Source organism: Ornithorhynchus anatinus, chromosome 15 (genome assembly GCF_004115215.2).
Source record: "Ornithorhynchus anatinus isolate Pmale09 chromosome 15, mOrnAna1.pri.v4, whole genome shotgun sequence".
Taxonomy (NCBI): Eukaryota; Metazoa; Chordata; class Mammalia; order Monotremata; family Ornithorhynchidae; genus Ornithorhynchus; species Ornithorhynchus anatinus.
In genome coordinates, this window is record NC_041742.1 from 2,101,517 (window position 1) to 2,122,750 (window position 21,234).

The following is a 21,234-nucleotide window of genomic DNA, read 5'->3' on the forward strand; positions in this document are numbered from 1 at the left end:
GGAGTCAGAGGCCATGAGTTCGAATCCCAGCTCTGCCACTCGGCAGCTGTGGGACCGTGGGCGAGTCACTTGGCTTCTCTGGGCCTCAGTGACCTCATCTGTAAAATGGGGATTAACCGTGAGCCTCACGTGGGACACGCTGATGATCCCGTATCTCCCCCAGCGCTTAGAACAGTGCTCTGCACATAGTAAGCCCTTAACAAATACCAACATTATCATTATTATTACTTATGTCTACGCAGGTATTCATTTACATGGACACGCTTACTTTCCGGAGACACGTACACCATCGTGCGTTATGCAGACGCTTATATACGCCGTCTTATTTACACACCACAGACGTTATTCCTCTACAGGTGCACACGTAAATTTCATTTGCAAACCCACCACCTCTGCATTCCGAGTCAGAAAACTTACCCCTGCTCCATGTGCTGCTTGGCAGAGACCGCTCGCGTAGCTTCTCCCCTTTTAAGCTCTCCCTCTTAAGAGAAAACTGGTGGTATGAGGGGGTTTTTTTTCCTTCTCTGACCTTATCCTCTTCCTGAGATACAATGAATCAGCTGTGTGACTCTGGGCAAGTCACTTCGCTTCTCTGTGCCTCAGTTCCCTCATCTGTAAAATGGGGATTGAGACCGTGAGCCCCACGTGGGACGACCCGATTCCCCCGTGTCCACCCCAGCGCTCAGAACGGTGCTCGGCACATAGTAAGCGCTTCGCGAATACCGACATTATTAACGAACGACCACCCTCTCCCTCTCTTGAGGCCTGCCACGGCCCAGAGGAGAAATAACGGCCCCAAGAGGCCCCAAGATTCTAATTCCGCAAGTGGGATCGGAACCGAGAACGGCGAGACGCAGGAGGCTAAATTTTCCGCCCTATCGTGGAAAATTCCGTTTTATTTTTACTGTACTGTTAATGAGGCCAATCAAGAGTAGGTAAAATCAATTAAGACCGGGGAGACATTAAAGTTAATAATTAAGACTGATAGGGAGGAGGATCCTCTTGACTCCTTCCTCCTCCGGTTGCTGCAGCGCCTCGTACTCCGGCTGATTCTCATCCTGCAGAGACACACACACACACAGAGACAGAAATCCAAGACGTCGCCAGGATCCGACCTCCAAGGGCAGAGACCCCTCACTTGCCTCTGCTCCCAGACCTCCGGTCACACCACCACGCTGAGGAGCAGCGGGGCTCAGTGGAAAGGGCCCGGGCTTGGGAGTCCGAGGTCACGAGTCCGAATCCCAGCTCTGCCACTCGTCAGCTGCGGGACCGGGGGCGAGTCACTTGGCTTCTCTGGGCCTCAGTGACCTCATCCGTCAAATGGGGATTAAGCGGGAGCCTCACGTGGGACGCCCCGATGACCCTGGGTCTACCCCAGCGCTTAGAACGGTGCTGGGCACATAGTAAGCGCTTAACGGATACCAACGTTATCGTTAACGTTATTACCACCAGCCGGCATCACTTCCCCCCCCTTAAAGCCGTCTAGGTGACAGCTGACAAGGCCACCACGTGAAAATAATAATAACGTTGGTATCTGTTAAGCGCTTACTAGGCGCCGAGCACCGTCCTGAGCGCCGGGGTAGACGCGGGGGAATCGGGTCGTCCCACGTGGGGCTCACGGTCTCAATCCCCATTTTACAGATGAGGTCACCGAGGCGCCGAGAAGTGAAGTGACCCGCCCCAAGTCGCACAGCTGACGAGTGGCCGAGCCGGGACTCGAACCCGTGACCTCTGACTCCAAAGCCCGTGCTCTTTCCAGTGAGCCACGCTGCTTCTCTAATAATTAAAAAATAAATACATCAATCAATAATAAATAATCACTACCTGGCATAACAGCCACCTACTCCCAAGACTTCAGGCTACCATCTTACAATAACAGAGGCTTTTCACCTAACGCACAACTCCACCGATTCACCTCCGTTTACTTCGTCCTAGCGAAGCCCCCTACGTCTCTACCATTTTACACACATTACAGAAAAAAATAATTCCTCTCCCACCTGGGCTAGAACCCACCGTCTCACTACCGGAGGAGATCTGCTCTCCTAACTAAACCGTGGACTCGGTTACCTCGTCTGTAAAATGGGGATTAACTGGGAGCCTCACGTGGGACAACCTGATGACCCCGGCATCTACCCCGGCGCTTAGAACGGCGCTCGGCACCGAGTAAGCGCTTAACAGATACCTACAGAAGCAGCGTGGCTCAGTGGAGAGAGCCCGGGCTTCGGAGTCGGAGGTCATGGGTTCGACTCCCGGCTCTGCCGCTCGTCAGCCGCGTGACCGTGGGCGAGTCGCTTCGCTTCTCTGGGCCTCGGTGACCTCATCTGTAAAACGGGGATTAACTGGGAGCCTCCCGTGGGACGACCCGATTCCCCTCTATCTCCCCCAGCGCTTGGGACGGTGCTCGGCACGTAGCAAGCGCTTAGCAGACACCAACGTTATTCTAACTAAACCGTGGACTCGGTCACTAATTTAAACCCCTCTGTTTATACTTTTCCCCTATTGGCCCACCCCACCAAAACACAAAAAACACCCAAACCTTACTAAATACTTTCCCCAAAGGTTTTACTAAGCACATTCCCCGATATTTAAAGGCTCACCCGTCCAATCCAGTTTACTTGTACCCACGCCGGCGCTTACTACAGTGCCTGCCACGTAGTGAGCATCTCAATGCTATTTATTATTATTTTTTATCATCATTACCGAGGCTTTGAAGCCGGGGCAGGGAGGGGAAGGTGTCACTGTCAGATACCAACAGGGATATCATTACTAAATGTCCGCGACCGACACCTGAACGGGAAAACTGAATCGAGTGCGGTGAAGCAGCAGAGCGGCCGTACGGAAGCCGGACGACCCGGGTCCGAGTCCGAGCTTTGCTGTCCTCCTGCCACGTGACTGTGGGCGAGTCGCGTCACCTTCCCCGTACCTCCGTTCTCCCATCTGCGGAACGGGGGTAATCGTACCCGCCTCGTCTCCCGACCTCACGGGGTTGTTGGGAGGGTTGAAACGAATCGACGCGAGAGCGCTTCGGTGCGGAGCGCTACAGAAACTGATCCTTCTTCCCGGGGCCACGGTACTTAAGTACGTATCTTTTCATTTATTTCTATTGAATGTCTGTCTCCCCGCTATCTACCCTGTGAGCATATTGAGGGCAGGGGACGTTTCCGCTTATTGTTTCATTGTACTCTCCCGAGAACTTAGTCCAGTGCCCCGCGCTCGGTAAGCGCTCGATAAATACGACCGAATAGATGAACGGATCGTACTTCGGACCGCACGCTATCGTGAATCCAACACCTAGGAGGAATTCTCAACACAGCTTCTCCTTCCGTGGGGCATCTGGTCCGTTGGGGCGTTTTCTCTGTCGACGGTAAAACCCACTTGGGCTCTGTCTTCTCTCCCAACCTCGGTCCCTGTCGCGGTACCGTGGCTCAGTGGAAAGAGCACGGGCTTTGGAGTCAGAGGTCATGAGTTCGAGTCTCTGGGCCTCAGTGACCTCATCTGGAAAATGAGGATTGAGACTGTGAGACCCACGTGGGACGACCCGATTCCCCCCGTATCTCCCCCGGCGCTGAGAACGGTGCTCTGCACATAGTAAGCGCTTAACAAATACCAACATTATTATTATTATTATATCCAGAGGAGAACCGGCAACTAGCGAATTACTACGACATCGCCGAGTTTGACCCCCTGGCTTCAGACGCAACAGAGTAAGTCACCGGGAAACCTCCCAGAGCGGACGCTACCGTCGATCCCCTTTAGATCTCCAACTCCTCAGGGCAAGAAACGAATAAAAGAACTTAGCGATTCCGCGCGCGTAGGCGCCTCAGAGGCCCCATCCACGAACCAAGAGAACTTAAACACAATATCGCCAAGATCCGCCCTCTCCTCTCCACCCAGACGGCTACCTTACCGTTACGGGCTCTCGTCATATCCCGGCTAGACTGCCGTGTCGGCCTTCTCTCCGACCTCCCTTCCTCCTCTCTCGCCCCGCTCCGGTCTATTCTTCACTCCGCCGCCCGGCTCATCTTCCCGCAGAGACGATCCGGGCGTGTCACTCCCCTTCTTAAACAACTCCGGCGGTCGCCCGTCGACCTCCGCTCCGAACAAAAACTCCTCACTCTAGGCTTCGAGGCTCTCCGTCACCTCGCCCCTTCCTACCTCTCCTCCCTTCTCTCTCTCCACCGCCCGCCCCGCACGCTCCGCTCCTCCGCCGCCCGCCTCCTCGCCGTCCCCCGGTCTCGCCCGTCCCGCCGTCGACCCCCGGGTCGCGTCCTCCCGCGGTCCCGGGACGCCCTCCCTCCTCGCCTCCGCCAAACCGATTCTCTTTCCCTCTTCGAAACCCTACTTAAAAATCACCTCCTCCGAGAGGCCTTCCCAGACCGAGCTCCTCTTCCCCCTCTACTCCCTCCGCCATCCCCCCTTTACCTCTCCGCAGCTAAAGCCTCATTTTCCCCTTTTCCCTCCGCTCCTCCACCTCTCCCTTCCCATCCCCACGGCGCCGTACTCGTCCGCTCGACTGTCTATATTTTCGTCACCCTATTTATTTTGTTAATGAATCGTACATCGCCTCGATTCTATTTAGTCGCCATCGGTTTTTACGAGACGTTCTTCCCCTCGACTCTGTTTATCGCCATCGTTCTCGTCCGTCCGTCTCCCCCGATGAGTCCGTGAGCCCGTCAGACGGCAGGGACCGTCTCTATCTGTTGCCGACTTGTTCATCCCAAGCGCTTAGTACAGTGCTCTGCACATAGTAAGCGCTCAATAAATACTATTGAATGAATGAATGAATGAATGAACGCCGCATCTCACGCCGCGGAGAATAACGCACCGTCGCCGGCCGCCATCGGTTTTTACGAGACGTTCTTCCCCTCGACTCTGTTTATCGCCATCGTTCTCGTCCGTCCGTCTCCCCCGATGAGACCGTGAGCCCGTCAGACGGCAGGGACCGTCTCTATCTGTTGCCGACTTGTTCATCCCAAGCGCTTAGTACGGTGCTCTGCACATAGTAAGCGCTCAATAAATACTATTGAATGAATGAATGAATGAATGAACGCCGCATCTCACGCCGCGGAGAATAACGCACCGTCGCCGGCCGTCGAAACGTTCGCCCTCGGAGATAACTCAATCCCAGCCCTTCAGAACGTACGGGGGAGATAAATCCGTCGGCATAATGCCCGACTCGCGGCTTTTATTTCGTTTAAAAATCGCAGCGCGTGACCTCGACCTCACCCCTCGGCTTCCGTTGTCTTTCCTCAGAGCCGTCTACGAAGAAATCGAGGCTTACCGCCGGGGGCCGACTCCAAATCAGTCCCGCCTCTAAAATGGTATGTTCTTTCTGAGGATCGTCATATCGGTTAAGTCCCCTCCTAAGCGCCAAGGTATATCCGATTGGACAGGGTCCCTGACCTACAGTGGGATCGAGGCCGCGAGTCCCGGTTTACAAAGGGACCGATGCTCGCTTGACCGCGGCAGCGGGGCTCCCCAATTCCAAGCGCTTAGCTCGGGGCTCCGCACACAGCCATCGGTACTACTGAAAGCGGACGGGACGTGGCACGCGTGATCAGACGCCAAGACACGAAGGGGAGATGGCGTCAGCAGGACGGTGAAAACCTCCATATTTACAGATCAACTCAGACGCCGGTGTGGGGACTCGAGACACCTGGGTTCAAAAGCAGCTCCGTGTCCTTGACGGAGTCTGCGACTGAGTTTCCCCGACGGCCAGATGGCGATCCGAGGACGGGCTTCTCTTCCCCTGACCCCGGGAGGGACGTTCAGCGTCAACTGTCCTCGTGTCTTTTCGTACATCTAGGTGATGATGTCGCCATTATTATTACCCACTTCCTCTCCAAAATGAGATTTGATTCGGAGTGATTATCGTGTCCTCCGACCATATGACGTCTGATTCCCCTCATACCATCCAACTCTTTCCTTCTCGCCCCACTCTTTTATAAAACGTTCTACAGCTGCCCTGATAATAGGAATGATATCGGTCAAGTGCTTGCTATGTGCCAGGCGCTGTAATAAGCGTTGGGGTGGATCGGGTGGGACGCGATCCCCGCCCACGTGGGGCTCACAGTCTCAATCCCCATTTTCCAGATGAGGTAACCCAGGAGAGTGAAATGACTTGCTCAAGGTCACGCGGCGGACAAGCGGCGGAGCCGGGATTTACGCGCACGACCCTCCGACTCCAAAGCCCACGTTCTTTCCGCTACGCCAGGCTGTTTCTCCGCGCCGGGCACCGTACCACCCGGCGCAGAATTAAAGACCGAAACGAACCCCAGCGACCAGTTCCCTTCGCTACACCTCCTGGGGCTCACGTTCGGGGAGAGAGAGCTCGGCTCCCAACTGCCCCTAACACAGAGCGCCGCGTTGGGCGCCTCTTCCGGCTCCCGGCCCGCCGGGCCGACTCATCTGCCCCTTCCCCTCCGTGGCGCCAAACGGCGAGCCCGGGCGACCGCGTGGGGGGGGTCTGAGCCGCGCCGCCGTCTCCGCCGCCCGCGAGGAGAGGGGGCTCCGAGCGGCGACCGAGACGCCGCCGCGCCCCTCCCCTGCGGCACGTGGCGAGGTCCCGAGCCCCTGCCCCTTCCGAGGGCCCACACCCCTGCCCCCGTACCCGTCCGCGGCCCCGGCTCCGGCGGCCCGGGCGGGATCACCGCCCCCTTGCCACCCCCCCCCCCCCCCAACTCCTAGTAATGACGACGTTGGTATCTGTTAAGCGCTTACTAGGTGCCGAGCACCGTTCTAAGCGCCGGGGGAGATACGGGGTCATCGGGTCGTCCCGCGTGGGGCTCACACACTTTTAATCCCCCTTTTACAGATGAGGGAACTGAGGCCCGGAGAAGTGAAGTGGCTCGTCCCCGGTCACCCAGCTGACGGGCGGCAGAGCCGGGAGTCGAACTCATGACCTCTGACTCCCAAGCCCAGGTTCTTTCCGCCGAGCCGCGCTGCTTCTCCAAATGATGGTGTATCTGTTAAGCACTTACTATGCGCCGTCCCAAGCGCTGGGGTGGATACAAGGTGATCGGGTGGTCCCACGTGGGGCTCACAGTCTTCGTCCCCATTTTACGTGCCCTGCGCGTCCCCCAGCCCCGGAGCGGCAGCCGGACCCTCTTCCGCCGCAGGCCGTCTCTGACCCCTTCCCCCGGGGTCAAGGCTCGTGTCTCCCCGGCGCCTTGGTATCGTGGGGACGCCCCCCCCCCCCCCCGCCCCTTATCCGGGCCGCGTGACTCCGAGACGGCAGATCAGACCGCGGGGTAGAGATCAACGGACCGCCGGAGAAGGGACCGAGCGCGATGAACGAAGACCACCGGACGCCACGCGACGCCAAGCTTTCCCCGCTCGGCTACGCGGAGGCAGCAGGACCCGGCTGCCGGCACCGAGACCCCAAGTTTGGCTCCCGCGTGACCGTCTTCGGGGGGAGAGAGACGAACGGATGTGTTCGGACCGCGCCAGCGGGCCACGCTCACCACCTGGACGCCGTACGCCGAGCCCTCCGGGGAGGGAGTGGGGTTAAAAGGGCCCGACGTCGAGCGGGCTGTTGATTTTAGAGCGTCCGTCACCCAACGCCTTCCCGACGCTGGAAGTAAAGATCGACCCGCGCTTCGGGGCGGACGGTCCTCGTCTCCGAGTCGCGACTCGGGGCCTCGGGGGTGCTTTAGATGACGGGGATTGTTTTATGACGGGGGGGGGGGGGGGGGCGGTGAGATGAGCTTAAAGCTTTAGGTCCGGGAAAGGGATCGCCATAAAACATCTCCCAGCTCCCGGGGAGGGATACGATAGCGTGGGGGTGTCGGTTCCTTGTTTTCACCTCAAAGAAGTTGTGCGGACAGAGCACGGATCTGGGATTCTGCCCGTTGACTCGTTTCGACGTCTGTCTCCCGCCTTGTAGACTGTAAGCCCTGCGTCTAGATCGTCTCTCTCTATTGCTGAATTGTACTCTCCAAGCGCTCAGAACGGCGCCCTGCACACACCGAGCGCTCCATAAATACGTCTGAACGAACGAGTCGGAAGGACCCGGGTTCTAACCCAGTTCCGCCAACCTGACTGCCGTGTGACCGTGAGCGACTGGCTTTACTTCTCTGCGCCTCGCTGACCTCGTCTGTAAAACGGGGATCGAGACTGCGAGCCCCATGAGGGACAGGTATTTACAGTGACATGATAAGCGCTCGATACCATGATAATTATTATTAATTATGAGAACAAAAGACATTAACGGCAGCAGGCTGGGCTCAATGAATAAACACCACAGAGGTGATTCGAGTCCCTTTAATTCGTAAAGATCGACCTCGTTTCTGACAGCGCGGCCCCCCGGGAGCGGCCCCGTCGGCCTCGTGTGCCTCTCCTTGGATGCTTGCGACCTCCTTCCTCCCCGCCCCCTCCATCTTCTGAGAGCCGGAGGTCCGGAAACGTACCGGCAGGGGAGGTCCGGGACTCGCCGTGACAACGGGCTCCTCGCCTTGTCCGCAGAAACCCCCTTTTCGGGGGGAGGAGAGAGGACGGGATCCCCGCCGGTCGGGCTCTTCGGGCCGGCGCTTGGATTCTCACCGGCAAGGTCGAGCCGGTTCCCGTCCAGATCGTCTCGCTGCTGAAGAGGTGGCGGGGGGGGGGGGGGGGGGTCTCGCTTCCAGTGCGGAGAGAACAGATGGGTTGGCGTTTTAAAAAAAATGCGCTGCACCGCTTCTCGCCTAGGGCGCAAAGACTTGGGGTGAAAACAGTGAGACGGTCCAGACCTCGCGCCGCGTTCAGATGCACGTTTTGGGCTGCAGAGGTTTCTCTCGGCATAGCGAAACGGAGATTCTCCAAGGTCCGGCCGCGGATCCGGGGGGGCCGGGGCGGGGAGGCGGGACAGCGGTCCGTCTCAGCTGTAACCCGGAACTGGCAATTTCTGTCCTTCCTTGGCTTCGAAGAAAGTGTACGAAAGCGTGATGGACTCGACTCTGGCCATTCTCGGGTCTTCGGCGAATTCGGGATCGATGAAGAAAAACACCGGCATATCCACCTCCTCTCGAGGGTTGAGCCTCTGTTCCTCGAAGCAGAAGCACTGGAAACGGAAGGAGAGAAAGCATCTTTCAAACACGACGGATCAGAGGGCCAGCCGGTTTCGAGATCGTCGTCGTTACTTAGCGAGCGCCGGTCGAGTCCGGAGCAGGTGGCTAGGTTCCGTCAGATCTACGTGGCACAGAGCGGAGGAGCTGGGGTCCCGAACGCAAACCGAGGAATGACTCCAGTGTGGGTCCGAAGGCGGGGTGACCCCAGATGGTGCCTTTGGGACCCCACAGAGTTCGGGACTGGAGATCGGGAGACGACACGAGAATCAGGAGAGACGTTCCCCGCCCACCGTGACCTTACAGATCGGACAGGGAGACGTCAGTAGAAATTAAGAAGTTATAATATACACTGTACGTGACTTATAGACACCTGAGCACCGGTGGGTCTGAGGGTCCGAAGGCGGGGCAGTCGTCAAAGGGCCACACGTCAGGTATCCGAGCGGGTGGACGAGGGAGCTGGGGACCGGAGGGCTCGACTGGGAAAGTCATCTCAGAGGAGATGAGACCGCGGTAAGGTTCGGAAGATCAGAACGGGACCCAGAAATGAGCTCCGAGACAACCCCTCCGTCGGGGGGCGGGGAGAGGACGAGCGACCGAGAAGGAGCGACCAGAGAGACGGAAGAACCGCCGGGAGAGGACGGCGTCGGTGAAGCCGAGGTCGGGGACGGTCTCCGAGACGTCCGGGCGGGGGGGGGGGGGGGGGGGGGGCCGGAGGGGAGCCGACGCCGTCACACCGGGCGAGGAGGAGGTCCCCGGCAACCTCGGGGCGGGGGGGGGGACCGTCCCCGAGGAGCGGATTCGGGGGGAGGCGGGACCGGAGGAGACATCTGGAGGAGGGGCGGCCAAGACGGCGGGCGGAAACAACCCCGTCGACAAGTCCGGAGGGGAACTGCAGGACGGAGACGGGGTGAGGACGAGAGGGTCGAGGGAGACTCTTGGCAAGACAGAGAATACGTAAGCAGGTCCGAGGGGAGGAGACCTCAGAGGACCAACAGTCAAAGATGCCGGGTAAGGGAGGGGGAAAAGGGAGGGGACGAGCGTCAGGCAAGTGGGAAGGGAGGGGGTCAGATGGCGCGGGGAGTAGATATCTGTTCGTTGTGGGAAGGGAAGGCGTCTGTCTACTGTTAACGTTGTACTCTCCCAAACGCTCAGGACAGTGCTCCGCGATGAATACGCCCGAGTGAATGAAAGGAAGCGAGGGGTCTCCTCCGGAGACACCACGGGGATAACCGTGGGGCGGGCAAAACCGGAGAGGGGCCGGGAAGATTTAGGGAGGTCACGCCCGACGGTTTCGACCCCGTCGGAGTACGCAGCCGGGTCAACCGGGAGTGGGACGTCCGCCACGGCGGTGGGCGCGGCGGGGGGCCGCTAACAGGTATGGGGGGGAATTGGGAACGACAGGTGTCGCCGTCGTTGGGGGGAGAGGGCGGGACTGAGGCCGGGAAGGATGAACTCCAAGGGAACGGAGTCAGATGGGCACCCAGACCTCGCTCTCTGGGCACGGGGGCGAAGGGGGCGGGCCCGAGGGACTGATGCGGGGTCCCGGGTCGGCGCCAGGAGGTCGGCGGAGGGACGGGGGGAGGGCAGAGTCGACTCCGGCCTACAGGGCGGCGGGGAGGGGGCCGGCGAAAAAACCCGTCGACGATGACGCTTCTCGAGCCTCCCCCAGGGGCACGGTGCCGGGCCGAGCATCCGGGAGAGCGCGGAAGGGTCGGGAGACGGCATCGCCGCCCCGGGACCTCCCGGTCCGCCGGGGGGTAGGGACGCGGGAAGACCGCGGGTCGGGGGGAGGAGGGCGGGCGCTCCGACGGCAGAGGACGCCGCCCGGCCACTCTCTTGGGAAGGCCCTCTCTGCCCCCGCCTGGGACGTGCCCATCCCCTCCCCGGGAACCCCGGGGGGGGGGCTCGGGGTAGGATCCGAACCTCCACCCGGTGGCACCTACCTGAATCTTGTTGAAATACTGGCCCGCTTCGAAAGGGACGATGTTGTAGGTGGAGATCCCGATGACGGGGCTGTCGGTGGGATTCTTGGCTTTGTAGAACGCCAGGGCCGTCTCCCCCGGGACCACCTGGGGAAAGGAAGACGCTCGGGTCGGCGGGGCTCCGCCCTCGACCGCGAGGGGCTCCGTGCCGTCCTCCGGGGCGGCCCCCGCGACCCGGACCGCTACAGCGCGCAGAGGGAGCGCCTGCCAAATACATCGTCCGGTCATCCGGGGGTATTTATTGAGCGCTTACTACGCGCAGGGCTCTGTGCTAAGCGCTTGGAATGGACATACCGGGAACCGACGGAGACGGTCCCTGCCCTCTGACGGGCTTTCGATCCATCGATCGTTCTGTCATTCAGCAGTGCCGAGTTTCTGGCTGACAACCGTTACAGAAAGTTATCCCTGAACCTCCTGAGCCCGCGGTCCGCGACGGCTCGCGGCCCCGCTCCTCTCCAATTCGGGCCCGTCGCCTCCGTCGGGCTCTCCCGAACTCGGCTCCCGCCCCGCCGCCGGCCTGCTTCTCCAACACGGGGTGGCCCCCCGGGGGGGGGGGGGGGGGGGGACGGACGACTAGGCGGGATCTTGGTGGGGGAAGGGAGCCGGGGGAAGCTTCCCGCGGGGAGACTCACGTAGATCTCGCTCTGCTGCGGACGGAAGTTCCAGTGGAGGCCCGCGTGCACGTCGGCGTTGAAGGCCACCCTGACGACCCGGTCTCCCACGGGGACCATAGTCTCGACGCGGTCCGAACCGTGGCCCGCGACGGCCGTGCCGCCCAGCCCCGTGGTCTGGAACGGGAACACGGGACGCGGGAGGGTCGACGACCCGGGGCTCTCCCTCCGGCCGCCCGGACGGCCCCCGCCTCCCGGACGTCGGGAAGCGCGGCACGGTGCCTCGCGGCAACCGGGCCCCGCCGTCGGGGCGCTCTACGGTCGCCCGACCCATCAACCCCGAGCCCGGACCCCTCTGGCTCGGACCCGCCGCGTCGGACGGGGGCCGCGTCCGACCCTACCGACCGGCCGCTTCCCCGGCCCTCGGGTCACCGCTCGGCCACGCTCAGTAGCCGCGAGCGGACCGCTGAAGGCCCGGGGGTCCGTCTCGGGGCGGCTCGCCTGAGCTGTCGGGGCGACGGTTCCCACGCCGTGCGACGCCGCTCGCGGTCGTCTCCGCACCCTACAGCTTATTCTGACGTCTCCTTCCCCCGTCGGGCCGTACGCTCGGTGGCGGGGATCGCGTCTACCGGGCACGCTCTCCCACGGGCTCGGGCGAGCGGCCCCGGGGGAAAATAAGGGATCGATAAACGCCGTCGACTGACCGACGGACCGGACGCTTCGGTTTCTCTGACCGCTGCGTGTTAAGCGATTACTACGTGTCGGGCACCGCACTAAGCGCTGGGATAGGCACGGGTCAGTCAGGCGGGGCTCCTACTCTCAATCCCCCTTTTGCCGACGAAAGGACTGAGGTCCAGGTCACTTGCCCGGGGTCACCCAGGAGCCAAACGGCAGAGGGGGGGGGGGGACCCGGATCCTCCCGGGCCCCGTGGCCTAACCACTTGGGAACGCAGCTTTTCGTTGGGCGTACCGCGCGCCCGGGGCTGAAGGACCGAGCCGGGGGCGTGGGCCGAGCCTCCAACCCGCCGTCCTACAGTCTGTACCCACCCCCCGGCACCGGACCCTCCCCCGACCCGGCCCCGTGGACCGCTCGGGTCGGGACGGCAACACTAATTCCGGTACTGTTAACATATTGACAATCACTAAAATATTATCGACACGTTCAGATGAACAAATATGGCATCTGTTAAGGGCTCACGACGGAGCGGGCACCGTTATCAGTCGCCGGAGTCGACGACGATGATAATCCCAGTAATTACGGTACTGAAGTGCTCACTAACAGTAACGACGACGTTGGTATCCGTTAAGCGCTTACTACGTGCAGAGCACCGTTCTAAGCGCTGGGGGAGACCCGGGGGCACCGGGTCGCCCCACGTGGGGCTCACGGTCTTAACCCCCATTTTACAGATGCGGTGACGGAGGCCCAGGGACGTGAAGTGACTCGCCCACAGTCCCGCGGCGGGCGGGTGGCAGGGCTGGGATTCGAACCCGTGACCCCGGGCTCCTTCCACCGAGCCACGCCGCTTCTCTATGTGCGAAGCGTTATTCTACGTGCTGGGGTAGATCCCAGTTGAAGGGTTTGGCCACAGATCCCGCCCCGCGCTGGCCTCACATTCCTAATCGGCAATGCGGACAGAGCACGGGCCCGGGAGTCAGGAGGGCACGGGTTCGAGTCCCGGCTCCGCCGGCTGCCTGCTGTGGGACCTTGGGCGAGTCACTTGACTTCTCAGGGCTTCCCTTCCCTCATCTGTAAAATGGGGATCGAGACCGTGACATCCCTCGCGGGACAGGGCCCGTGTCCGAGCCCATTGGCTTGTATCCGCCCCGGCGCTTAGTACGGTGCCTTTCGCGGACAGTAAGCGCTTAACAGATAACCACCAAGCGCCCGGTACAGCGCTCTGCACCAAATCAGCGCTCCATAAATGCGACCGAATGGAAGAATGACAGGCCGGGTCCGACCCCACTGGCTTGTATCCGCCCCGGCGCTTAGTACGGTGCCTTTCGCGGACAGTAAGCGCTTAACAGATAACCACCAAGCGCCCGGTACAGCGCTCTGCACCAAATCAGCGCTCCATAAATGCGACCGACTGGAAGAATGCCAGGCCGCGTCCGCCCCCATTCGCCTGTATCCACCCCAAGCGCTTAATACAGTGCCGGGCACATAGTAAGCGCTTAACGAATGCCATAATTATTATTCATCCCCGTTTCCTGACAGTCGAGGTAACCGAGAAGCACAGAGAAGCACAGCGACTCGCCCAAGGTCACGCAGCAGACGAGCGGCGGGGGGGGGGGGGGGATTAGAGCGCTAAGAGTGATATTTGCTAAGCGCTTACTGTGTGCCAAGCACTCTTCTAAGCGCCGGGACAGATACGAGGTAATAGTACCGACGGTATCTGTAAGTGTTTACTACGTGCCAAGCACCGCTCTAAGCGCCGGGGGAGATAATCATAACAACGGCGTTCCCTAAGCGCTTACTACGTGCCAAGCACTGTTCCGAGCGCCGTGGGGGGGGACACGCAAGGTGATCGGGTTATCCCCCGTGGGGCTCCCGGTTTGAGTCCCCATTTTCATTCATCCGGTAGCATTTATCGAGCGCTTACTGTGTGCAGGGCACTCCACTAAGCGCCGGGAACGGACAGTTCGGCAACAGACGACGACGACGTTGGTATCCGCGAAGCGCTTACTACGTGCAGAGCACTGTTCCGAGCGCTGGGGGAATCACGGGGTCGTCGGGCTGTCCCCCACGGGGCGCCCAGTCTTCATCCCCATGTTCCAGAGGAGGTCCCCGAGGCCCAGAGAAGTGGACTGGCCCAGGGTCACACGGCTGGCAGGGGGCAGGGCCGGGATTCGAACCCATGCCCTCCGACTCCCAAGCCCGGGCTCTCTCCGCTGAGCCGCGCTGCTTCCCTAAAGAGACCATCCACCGACAGTCACCGAGGCCCAGAGAAGTGAAGGGACTGGCCCAAGGTCACACGGCTGGCAAGAGGCGGTGATGATCATTATCATTATTACAGGGCGGCTCGGTGGAAAGAGCCCGGGCTTCGGAGTCGGAGGTCACGGGTTCGACTCCCGGCTCTGCCCCTTGTCAGCCGGGTGACCGTGGGCGAGTCGCGGCGCTTCTCTGGGCCTCAGTGACCTCATCTGCAAAATGGGGATGAAGACGGTGAGCCCCCCGGGGGACGACCTGATGACCCCGTATCCCCCCCCCCCCCCATCGCTCGGAACAGTGCTCTGCCTATAGGAAGCGCTTAACAAAGAACAACTCCACGTCTCTGGGCCTCAGGGACCTCATCCGTAAAATGGGGACGAAGACTGGGAGCCTCACGTGGTACAACCCCATTCCCTTGTGTCCACCCCGGCGTTTAGAACGGTGCCCTGCGCCTGGGAAGCGCTTAACCGATACCACCGTTAACGTTATCATCAGTAAAGAGGAGGGTGGGCGTCATCATCGCTGGCCGGGGCGGCTTCAGCGTGGCTCGGCGCAGAGAGCCCGGGGCTCGGAGTCAGAGGTCACGGGTTCGAACGCCGGCTCCGCCACCTGTCAGCTGCGTGACCGTGGGCGAGTCACTTCCCGTCTCTGGGCCTCAGGGACCTCATCTGCAAAATGGGGATGAAGACCGGGAGCCTCACGGGGGACGACCCGATTCCCTTGTGTCTCCCCCAGTGTTCAGAACAGTGCTCGGCGGATAGTAAGCGCTTAACAAATGCCAACATTATTATTATTACTTAACTTCTCCGGGCCTCAGTTCCCTCATCTGTAAAATGGGGATGAAGACCGGGAGCCCCACGGGGGCCAACCTGATTCCCTCGCGTCTACCCCGGCGTTCAGAACGGTGCTCTGCACCTCGGAAGCGCTTAACCAATACCGACCTCCCGTCTCTGGGCCCTCAGTTCCCTCATCTGCAAAATGGGGATGAAGACTGGGAGCCCCACGGGGGACAACCTGATTCCCTCGCGTCTACCCCGGCGTTCAGAACGGTGCTCTGCACCTAGGAAGCGCTTAACCAACTTTCCTCCTCTGGGCCTCGGTGCTCTCATCTGCAAAATGGGGATGAAGCCCGGGAGCCCCACGGGGAACGACCTGATGCCCTCGTGTCTACCCCGGCGCTCAGAACGGTGCTCTGCACCTCGGAAGCGCTTAACCAATACCGACCTCCCGTCTCTGGGCCCTCAGTTCCCTCATCTGCAAAATGGGGATGAAGACCGGGAGCCCCACGGGGAACGACCTGATGCCCTCGCGTCTACCCCGGCGCTCAGAACGGTGCTCTGCACCTCGGAAGCGCTTAACCAACTTCCCTCCTCTGGGCCTCGGTTCCCTCATCTGCAAAATGGGGATGAAGACCGGGAGCCCCACGGGGGCCGACCTGACGCCCTTCTATCCCCCGGCGCTCAGAACGGTGCTCTGCGCATAGGAAGCGCCTAACCACTACCACCCTTAACATTAAAATTAGTAAAGAGGAGGATTGGCGTCGTTGCGGCCGGTCGGCTTCTCCATCCGGGTCCTTGGGGGTTGGGCGGGCGCGACCACTGAGCCGAACGGCCCGTCTCCCGACACCCCCCGCGGCGGGCAGGCCCCTCCCGGCTCCCGACATCCCCCGCGGCGGGCAGGGCCTCCCCCCCCCCCCCCCACCTGACAATAGAGACGATAGAGGGGCACGGCGGCGTAGGAGGCCCCGACCATGCCCACGGCCGCCGCCGCCACGTAGGTCAGCGCCGTCCTGTTCCGCCGCCGCCACCGTCGCTCCTGCTCCCGCGCGAAGGGGTTGGTGCTGGCCGTGCGGCGCGGGGCGGCCCCGGGCCAGAGCCGCCTCAGCAGCGCCGCGGCCGCCATGACGGGGGCGCCTGGGGCCCGGCGGCGGCGAGGGGGGCGGAGCTGCGCCTGCGCGCCCCGTCAAGTCTCGCGAGATCGCGCGGCGGCCCGGCGGCGGCGGCGCGGTGAGTGCCCGATTCTAGGTCGGGGCCGGTCCCGGCCGCTCCCCGACCCTCCCCACGCCCCGCATTCGCCCTATTCATTCAGTAAAGTTCCCTCGGCCGCGAACCCCACCTGATTCCCCTCTGTGTCCCCCAGCGCCTAGAACAGTGCCGGGCACAGAGTGAGCGCTTAACAGATGCCGACGTGATTAATAGACTGGCCCTCTCTGTTGCCGCTCTGTCCATCCCGAGCGCCTAGTCCGGCGCCGCGCACGGAGTTGGCGCTCAAGAAATACCGTCGAACGAATCCCGAGGGTCCGGCCCCCCTCGTTTCCCCCTCCCCGGGAGCATCCCGGGCATCACCGTGGCAACGGGAGGCGGCCCGTCGCCCGGGCAACGGCGGGGCATCGCCGGGGCAACGGCGGGGCACCCAGAGGCCGGGCCTAGGGGTGGAGAGGTCGTGGGTTCGAATGCCAGCGCTGCCACCCGGCAGCTGGGTGACCGTGGGCGAGTCACCTCGCTTCTCTGGGCCTCAGTGACCTCATCTGGAAAATGGGGATTAACTGTCAGCCTCATGTGGGGCAACCGGATGACCTTGTATCTCCCCCCGCGCTTAGAACAGCGCTCGGCACGTAGGAAGCGCTGAACAAATACTAACGTTATTATTAGCAGTATTCATTCAGTAGTACGTTCATTCATTCATCCATCCGTCCCATTCATTCAGTGGACTGTCTCTGTCACCGATTTGTCCATTCCAAGCGCTTAGTACAGTGCTCTGCCCATAGTAAGCGCTCAATAAATACTATAATAATAATGTCGGTATCTGTTAAGCGCTTACTACGTGCCGAGCACCGTTCTGAGCGCCGGGGGAGTTCCGGGGTCATCGGATCGTCCCACGTGAGGCTCCCGGTTAATCGCCATTTGACAGATGAGGGAAGTGAGGCCCAGAGAGGTGAAGTGACTCGCCCACAGTCACCGAGCTGACAAGTGGCAGAGCCGGGAGTCGAACCCGTGGCCTCTGACTCCGAAGCCCGGGCTCTTTCCACCGAGCCACGCTGCTTCCCGCGTACCATCGAATGAATGAGTCAATCAATCCCAGGGGTCCGGCCCCCTCTTCCCCCCCCCCGGGAGCAGCCCGGGCATCACCGTGGCAACGGGATGCGGCCGGCCCGTCGCCCGGGCAACAGAGGGGCGTCACCGGGGCGACGGCATCTCGTCCTGCGCCCTGGCCTAGGGGTGGGGAGGTCGTGGGTTCGAATCCCAGCTCTGCCGCTTGTCAGCTGGGTGACCGTGGGCGAGTCGCTTTTAACTTCTCCTTGCCTCAGTTCCCTCGTCTGTAAAATGGGGATGAAGACTGTGAGCCCCACGTGGGACGACCTGCTTACCCTGTATCCCCCCGGCGCTTAGAACAGGGCTCTCCCTCTAGGCTTCGAGGCCGTCCATCGCCTCGCCCCCTCCTACCTCTCCTCCCTTCTCCCGTTCCACCGGCCACCCCGCACGCCCCGCTCCTCCGCCGCCCGCCTCCTCGCCGTCCCCCGTGCTCCCCCGTCCCGCCGTCGGCCCCCGGGCCGCGTCCTCCCGCCGTCCCGGGACGCCCTCCCTCCTCGCCTCCGCCAGACTCATTCTCTTCCCCTCTTCGAAACCCTACTTAAAGCTCACCTCCTCCGAGAGGCCTTCCCAGACTGAGCTCCCCTTCTCCCTCTACTCCCTCTACCCCAGCTTAACCCCCTTTTCCCCCCATCTCCCTCCGCCCCTCCCCCTCTCCCTTCCCCTCCCCCCGGCACTTTACCCGTCCGCTCGACTGTCTATAGTTTCATTCCCCTATTTATTTTGTTAATGAGCTGTACGTCGCCTCGATTCTGTTTATGCGCTACTGTTTCAACGAGACGTTCGTCCCCTCGATTCTATCTACTGCCAGGGTTCCCGTCCGTCCGTCTCCCCCGATCGGACCGTGAGCCCGTCGGGGGGCGGGGACCGCCTCTATCCGTTCCCGGTCTGTGCGTCCCAAGCGCTCAGTACGGTGCTCTGCACCGAGTAAGCGCTCAGTAAATACTGTCGGATGAATGAATGCTCCGCACACACAAAATGCTTCACAAATACCGACGTTATTATTATTTCATTGGGGAGCTCAGTTCTGCATTCCTAAGAAGGGTTAAAGGAGCTCTGAAAACTGGCACCGTCGGCCCTCACCTCTTCCACTTTGCAGCGTCTCTGCGTTAATATCGGCTCTGCCCTAATAGCGTTATTTGCCATTTTAACGGCCGGCTGTGTTTTACAAGATGATGGCAGGCGCTTTTATGAGCTGTTCCTCAAGAAGCCTCGGGCCGGGGTTCCTAGACCGCAGAGAGAGGCCAAGAGTCCTCCGCCAGAGGACCGGGTGGAGAGAGAAGACCCGGAAGGTCGGAGCAGTGTAGCGGCTCTCCTCGTTTCCCGCGCCCGGAGGGGGTTTAACGCGCACCGGTTTCTTCCGTCCACCTTCCTCTGCGGCTGGCTCGTATCCCATTCTGATTTCTTTTCCATTTGGAAAGAAAAGAGAGGGGTGATCGTCATGATGATTAGAGAATCAGTCATCGGGCACGAAGAGAATGAGAGTAATCACTCATTCCCATCAGCCGGCCGTCACTGTAATCGTAATAATAATAATACCAATAATGCCGGTATCCGTTAAGCGCTCACTACGCGCCGAGCGCCGTCCTAAGCGCCGGGGTAGACGCGGGGGAATCGGGTCGTCCCCCGTGGGGCTCACGGTCTTCATCCCCATTTTCCAGATGAGGTCACTGAGGCACCGAGACGTGAAGTGAGTCGCCCAAAGTCACCCGGCTGACCAGTGGCCGAGCGGGGACTCGAACCCGCGACCTCTGACTGCGGAGCCCGGGCGCTCTCCGCCGAGCCGCGCTGCTTCTCTAGTCCGCTGTCCACCGGCCATCCCCCGTGTGCCGGAGGCCGGGGTCAGGACGGTGGAATCAGCGGAGGTGATGATGACGAGGAGGAGGACGATAATTACGGACTGCGGTCGATACCCGGCGCTGGGGCGGATCCGAGGGAATCGGGTCGCGTGGGGCCCACGGTCCGAATCCCCGTTTTACAGACGAGGGAAATGAGCCCGGAGAAGTGACTCGCTCAAGGTCACGCAGCGGGCGGGCGGCGGAGCCGGGCCGAGAATCGGTGACCTTGGGACCCCCGTGAACCCGAGCCCCATCCCTGACCTCGCGTGCGGATGGCCAAAGGGCGCTCTCGAGCAACTACGGGGGCTGACGGTTTAAGGGGGAGGGAGGAGACGCGTTGGGAGATCTCTAGAACTCGGGGCCTTTCCGGAAAATCTCCTCGACCTCCGTGCGTTTAGGAACCGATCGCAGAAGCCGACGGAGCGTGCGAATCTGAGAGAGAGAGAGAGAGAGAGAGAGAGAGAGAGAGAGAGAGAGAGAGGATCTGCGGGGAGCTGTTGTGCACGGCGGGAAGCCGGGGTGTCCGGGGGAAGGGTAACCGGGGTATCTACGGAGGGCCCGCTCGGCGCCCAGCGTCGGGCCGAGCGAGGGGCGGACGCGGGGCCGTCGGGCCCGACCCGGTGGCCACCTCGCACGCGGCTCACGGTCCGAGGAGGCGGGAAGGCGGGCGTAGAGTCCCCGCTGGTGACGGAGGCGTGGAGGATGATGTCAACAATGATAACGTCGGGATCCGTTAAGCGCGTGCCACGTGCGGAGTGCCGTTCTAAGCGCCGGGGGAGATGCGGGGGAATCGCGTCGCCTCGCGGTTTTAATCCCCCTTTTCCAGGTGAGGGAACTGAGGCCCAGAGAAGCGACTGGCCCAGAGTCACACGGCTGACAAGTGGCAGAGCCGGGATTAGAACCCCCGACCTCTGACTCCCAAACCTGCGGTCTTCCCACGAAGCCGAGCCGCTCGTCAAGGGACTGAATCATCACGATGAGAATCGCGGTAGTGGGGGAGTGCCTACTGTGTGCCGGGCACCGTTCTGAGCGCCGGGGTTGACGATCAGGTTGGACCCGGTGCCCGTCTGAAGGCTCCCGGTCTCAATCCCCGTTTTAGAGACCGGGGGGGGGGCACCGGGGTCCGGAGAACTCGGGTGACTTGCCCAAGGTCACGCGGCGTTCGAGGCCCGACTCTGCATCTGCCCCCTGGCTTCTCTAAGGTCCCGCCCAAGACGACGCGGCAGGGAGTGGCCGGAGAGAGACGCAGATTCCCTGGCCCCCCCCCCCCGGCCCATCCCCTCCCGCGACGCCCGGCCCGCTTCCTCAACTGAGGGCCAAGGGTACAGACGGGCGTCTCCAGCCACACCGGCGCGCTCGACTCCCTCGTGTTTCGCTCGCCCGGGGCGATCGTCGTTTGTGGCGTCCGTCAGAGAAGCGGCGCGGCTCAGTGGACGGAGCCCGGGCTTGGGAGTCGGAGGTCATGGGTTCGGATCCCGGGCTCCGCCACTCGGCAGCTGGGGGACCGGGGGCGACTCACTTCACTGGGCCCCGGTTCCCTCATCTGTAAAATGGGGATTAACCGTGAGCCTCGCGTGGGACGACCCGATCACCCCGTGTGTCCCCCCCCCAGCGCTTAGAACGGTGCTCCGCACGTAGTAAGCGCTGAACCGGTACCAACGTTATTCGTTCCGAGCGCCTAGTCCGGTGGTCCGCACGTAGTAAGCGCTCAATAAATACTGTCGGATGAATGAACGAACGG

At 61.5% G+C, this 21,234-nt stretch overlaps 1 protein-coding gene across 1 annotated transcript; it reads right to left on the minus strand.

Annotated features, from left to right (window-relative positions):
• Nucleotides 1-8,225: 8,225 nt before the first annotated feature.
• Nucleotides 8,226-16,485, minus strand: LOC114817051 (cytochrome c oxidase assembly protein COX11, mitochondrial). Its single transcript, XM_029080059.2, has 4 exons — nt 16,268-16,485; nt 11,659-11,814; nt 10,988-11,113; nt 8,226-9,037 (listed from the first exon to the last, which is right to left on the minus strand). Exons 1-4 carry the CDS (start codon nt 16,466-16,468, stop codon nt 8,855-8,857), a joined length of 666 nt encoding a protein of 221 aa, XP_028935892.1. The 5' UTR covers nt 16,469-16,485; the 3' UTR covers nt 8,226-8,854.
• Between the last annotated feature and the right edge of the window lie 4,749 nt (nt 16,486-21,234).

Bases quoted from the DNA above. Each gene is read 5' to 3' on its own strand.
- LOC114817051 (XM_029080059.2), bottom strand. From the start codon at position 16,468: ATGGCGGCCGCGGCGCTGCTGAGGCGGCTCTGGCCCGGGGCCGCCCCG. The intron at 11,815-16,267 runs GTGGGGGGGGGG...TTCCCGTTCCAG, and splicing joins TCTATCGTCTCTATTGTCAG to ACCACGGGGCTGGGCGGCAC. The intron at 11,114-11,658 runs GTGAGTCTCCCC...TCCTTTCCCCAG, and splicing joins CGCAGCAGAGCGAGATCTAC to GTGGTCCCGGGGGAGACGGC.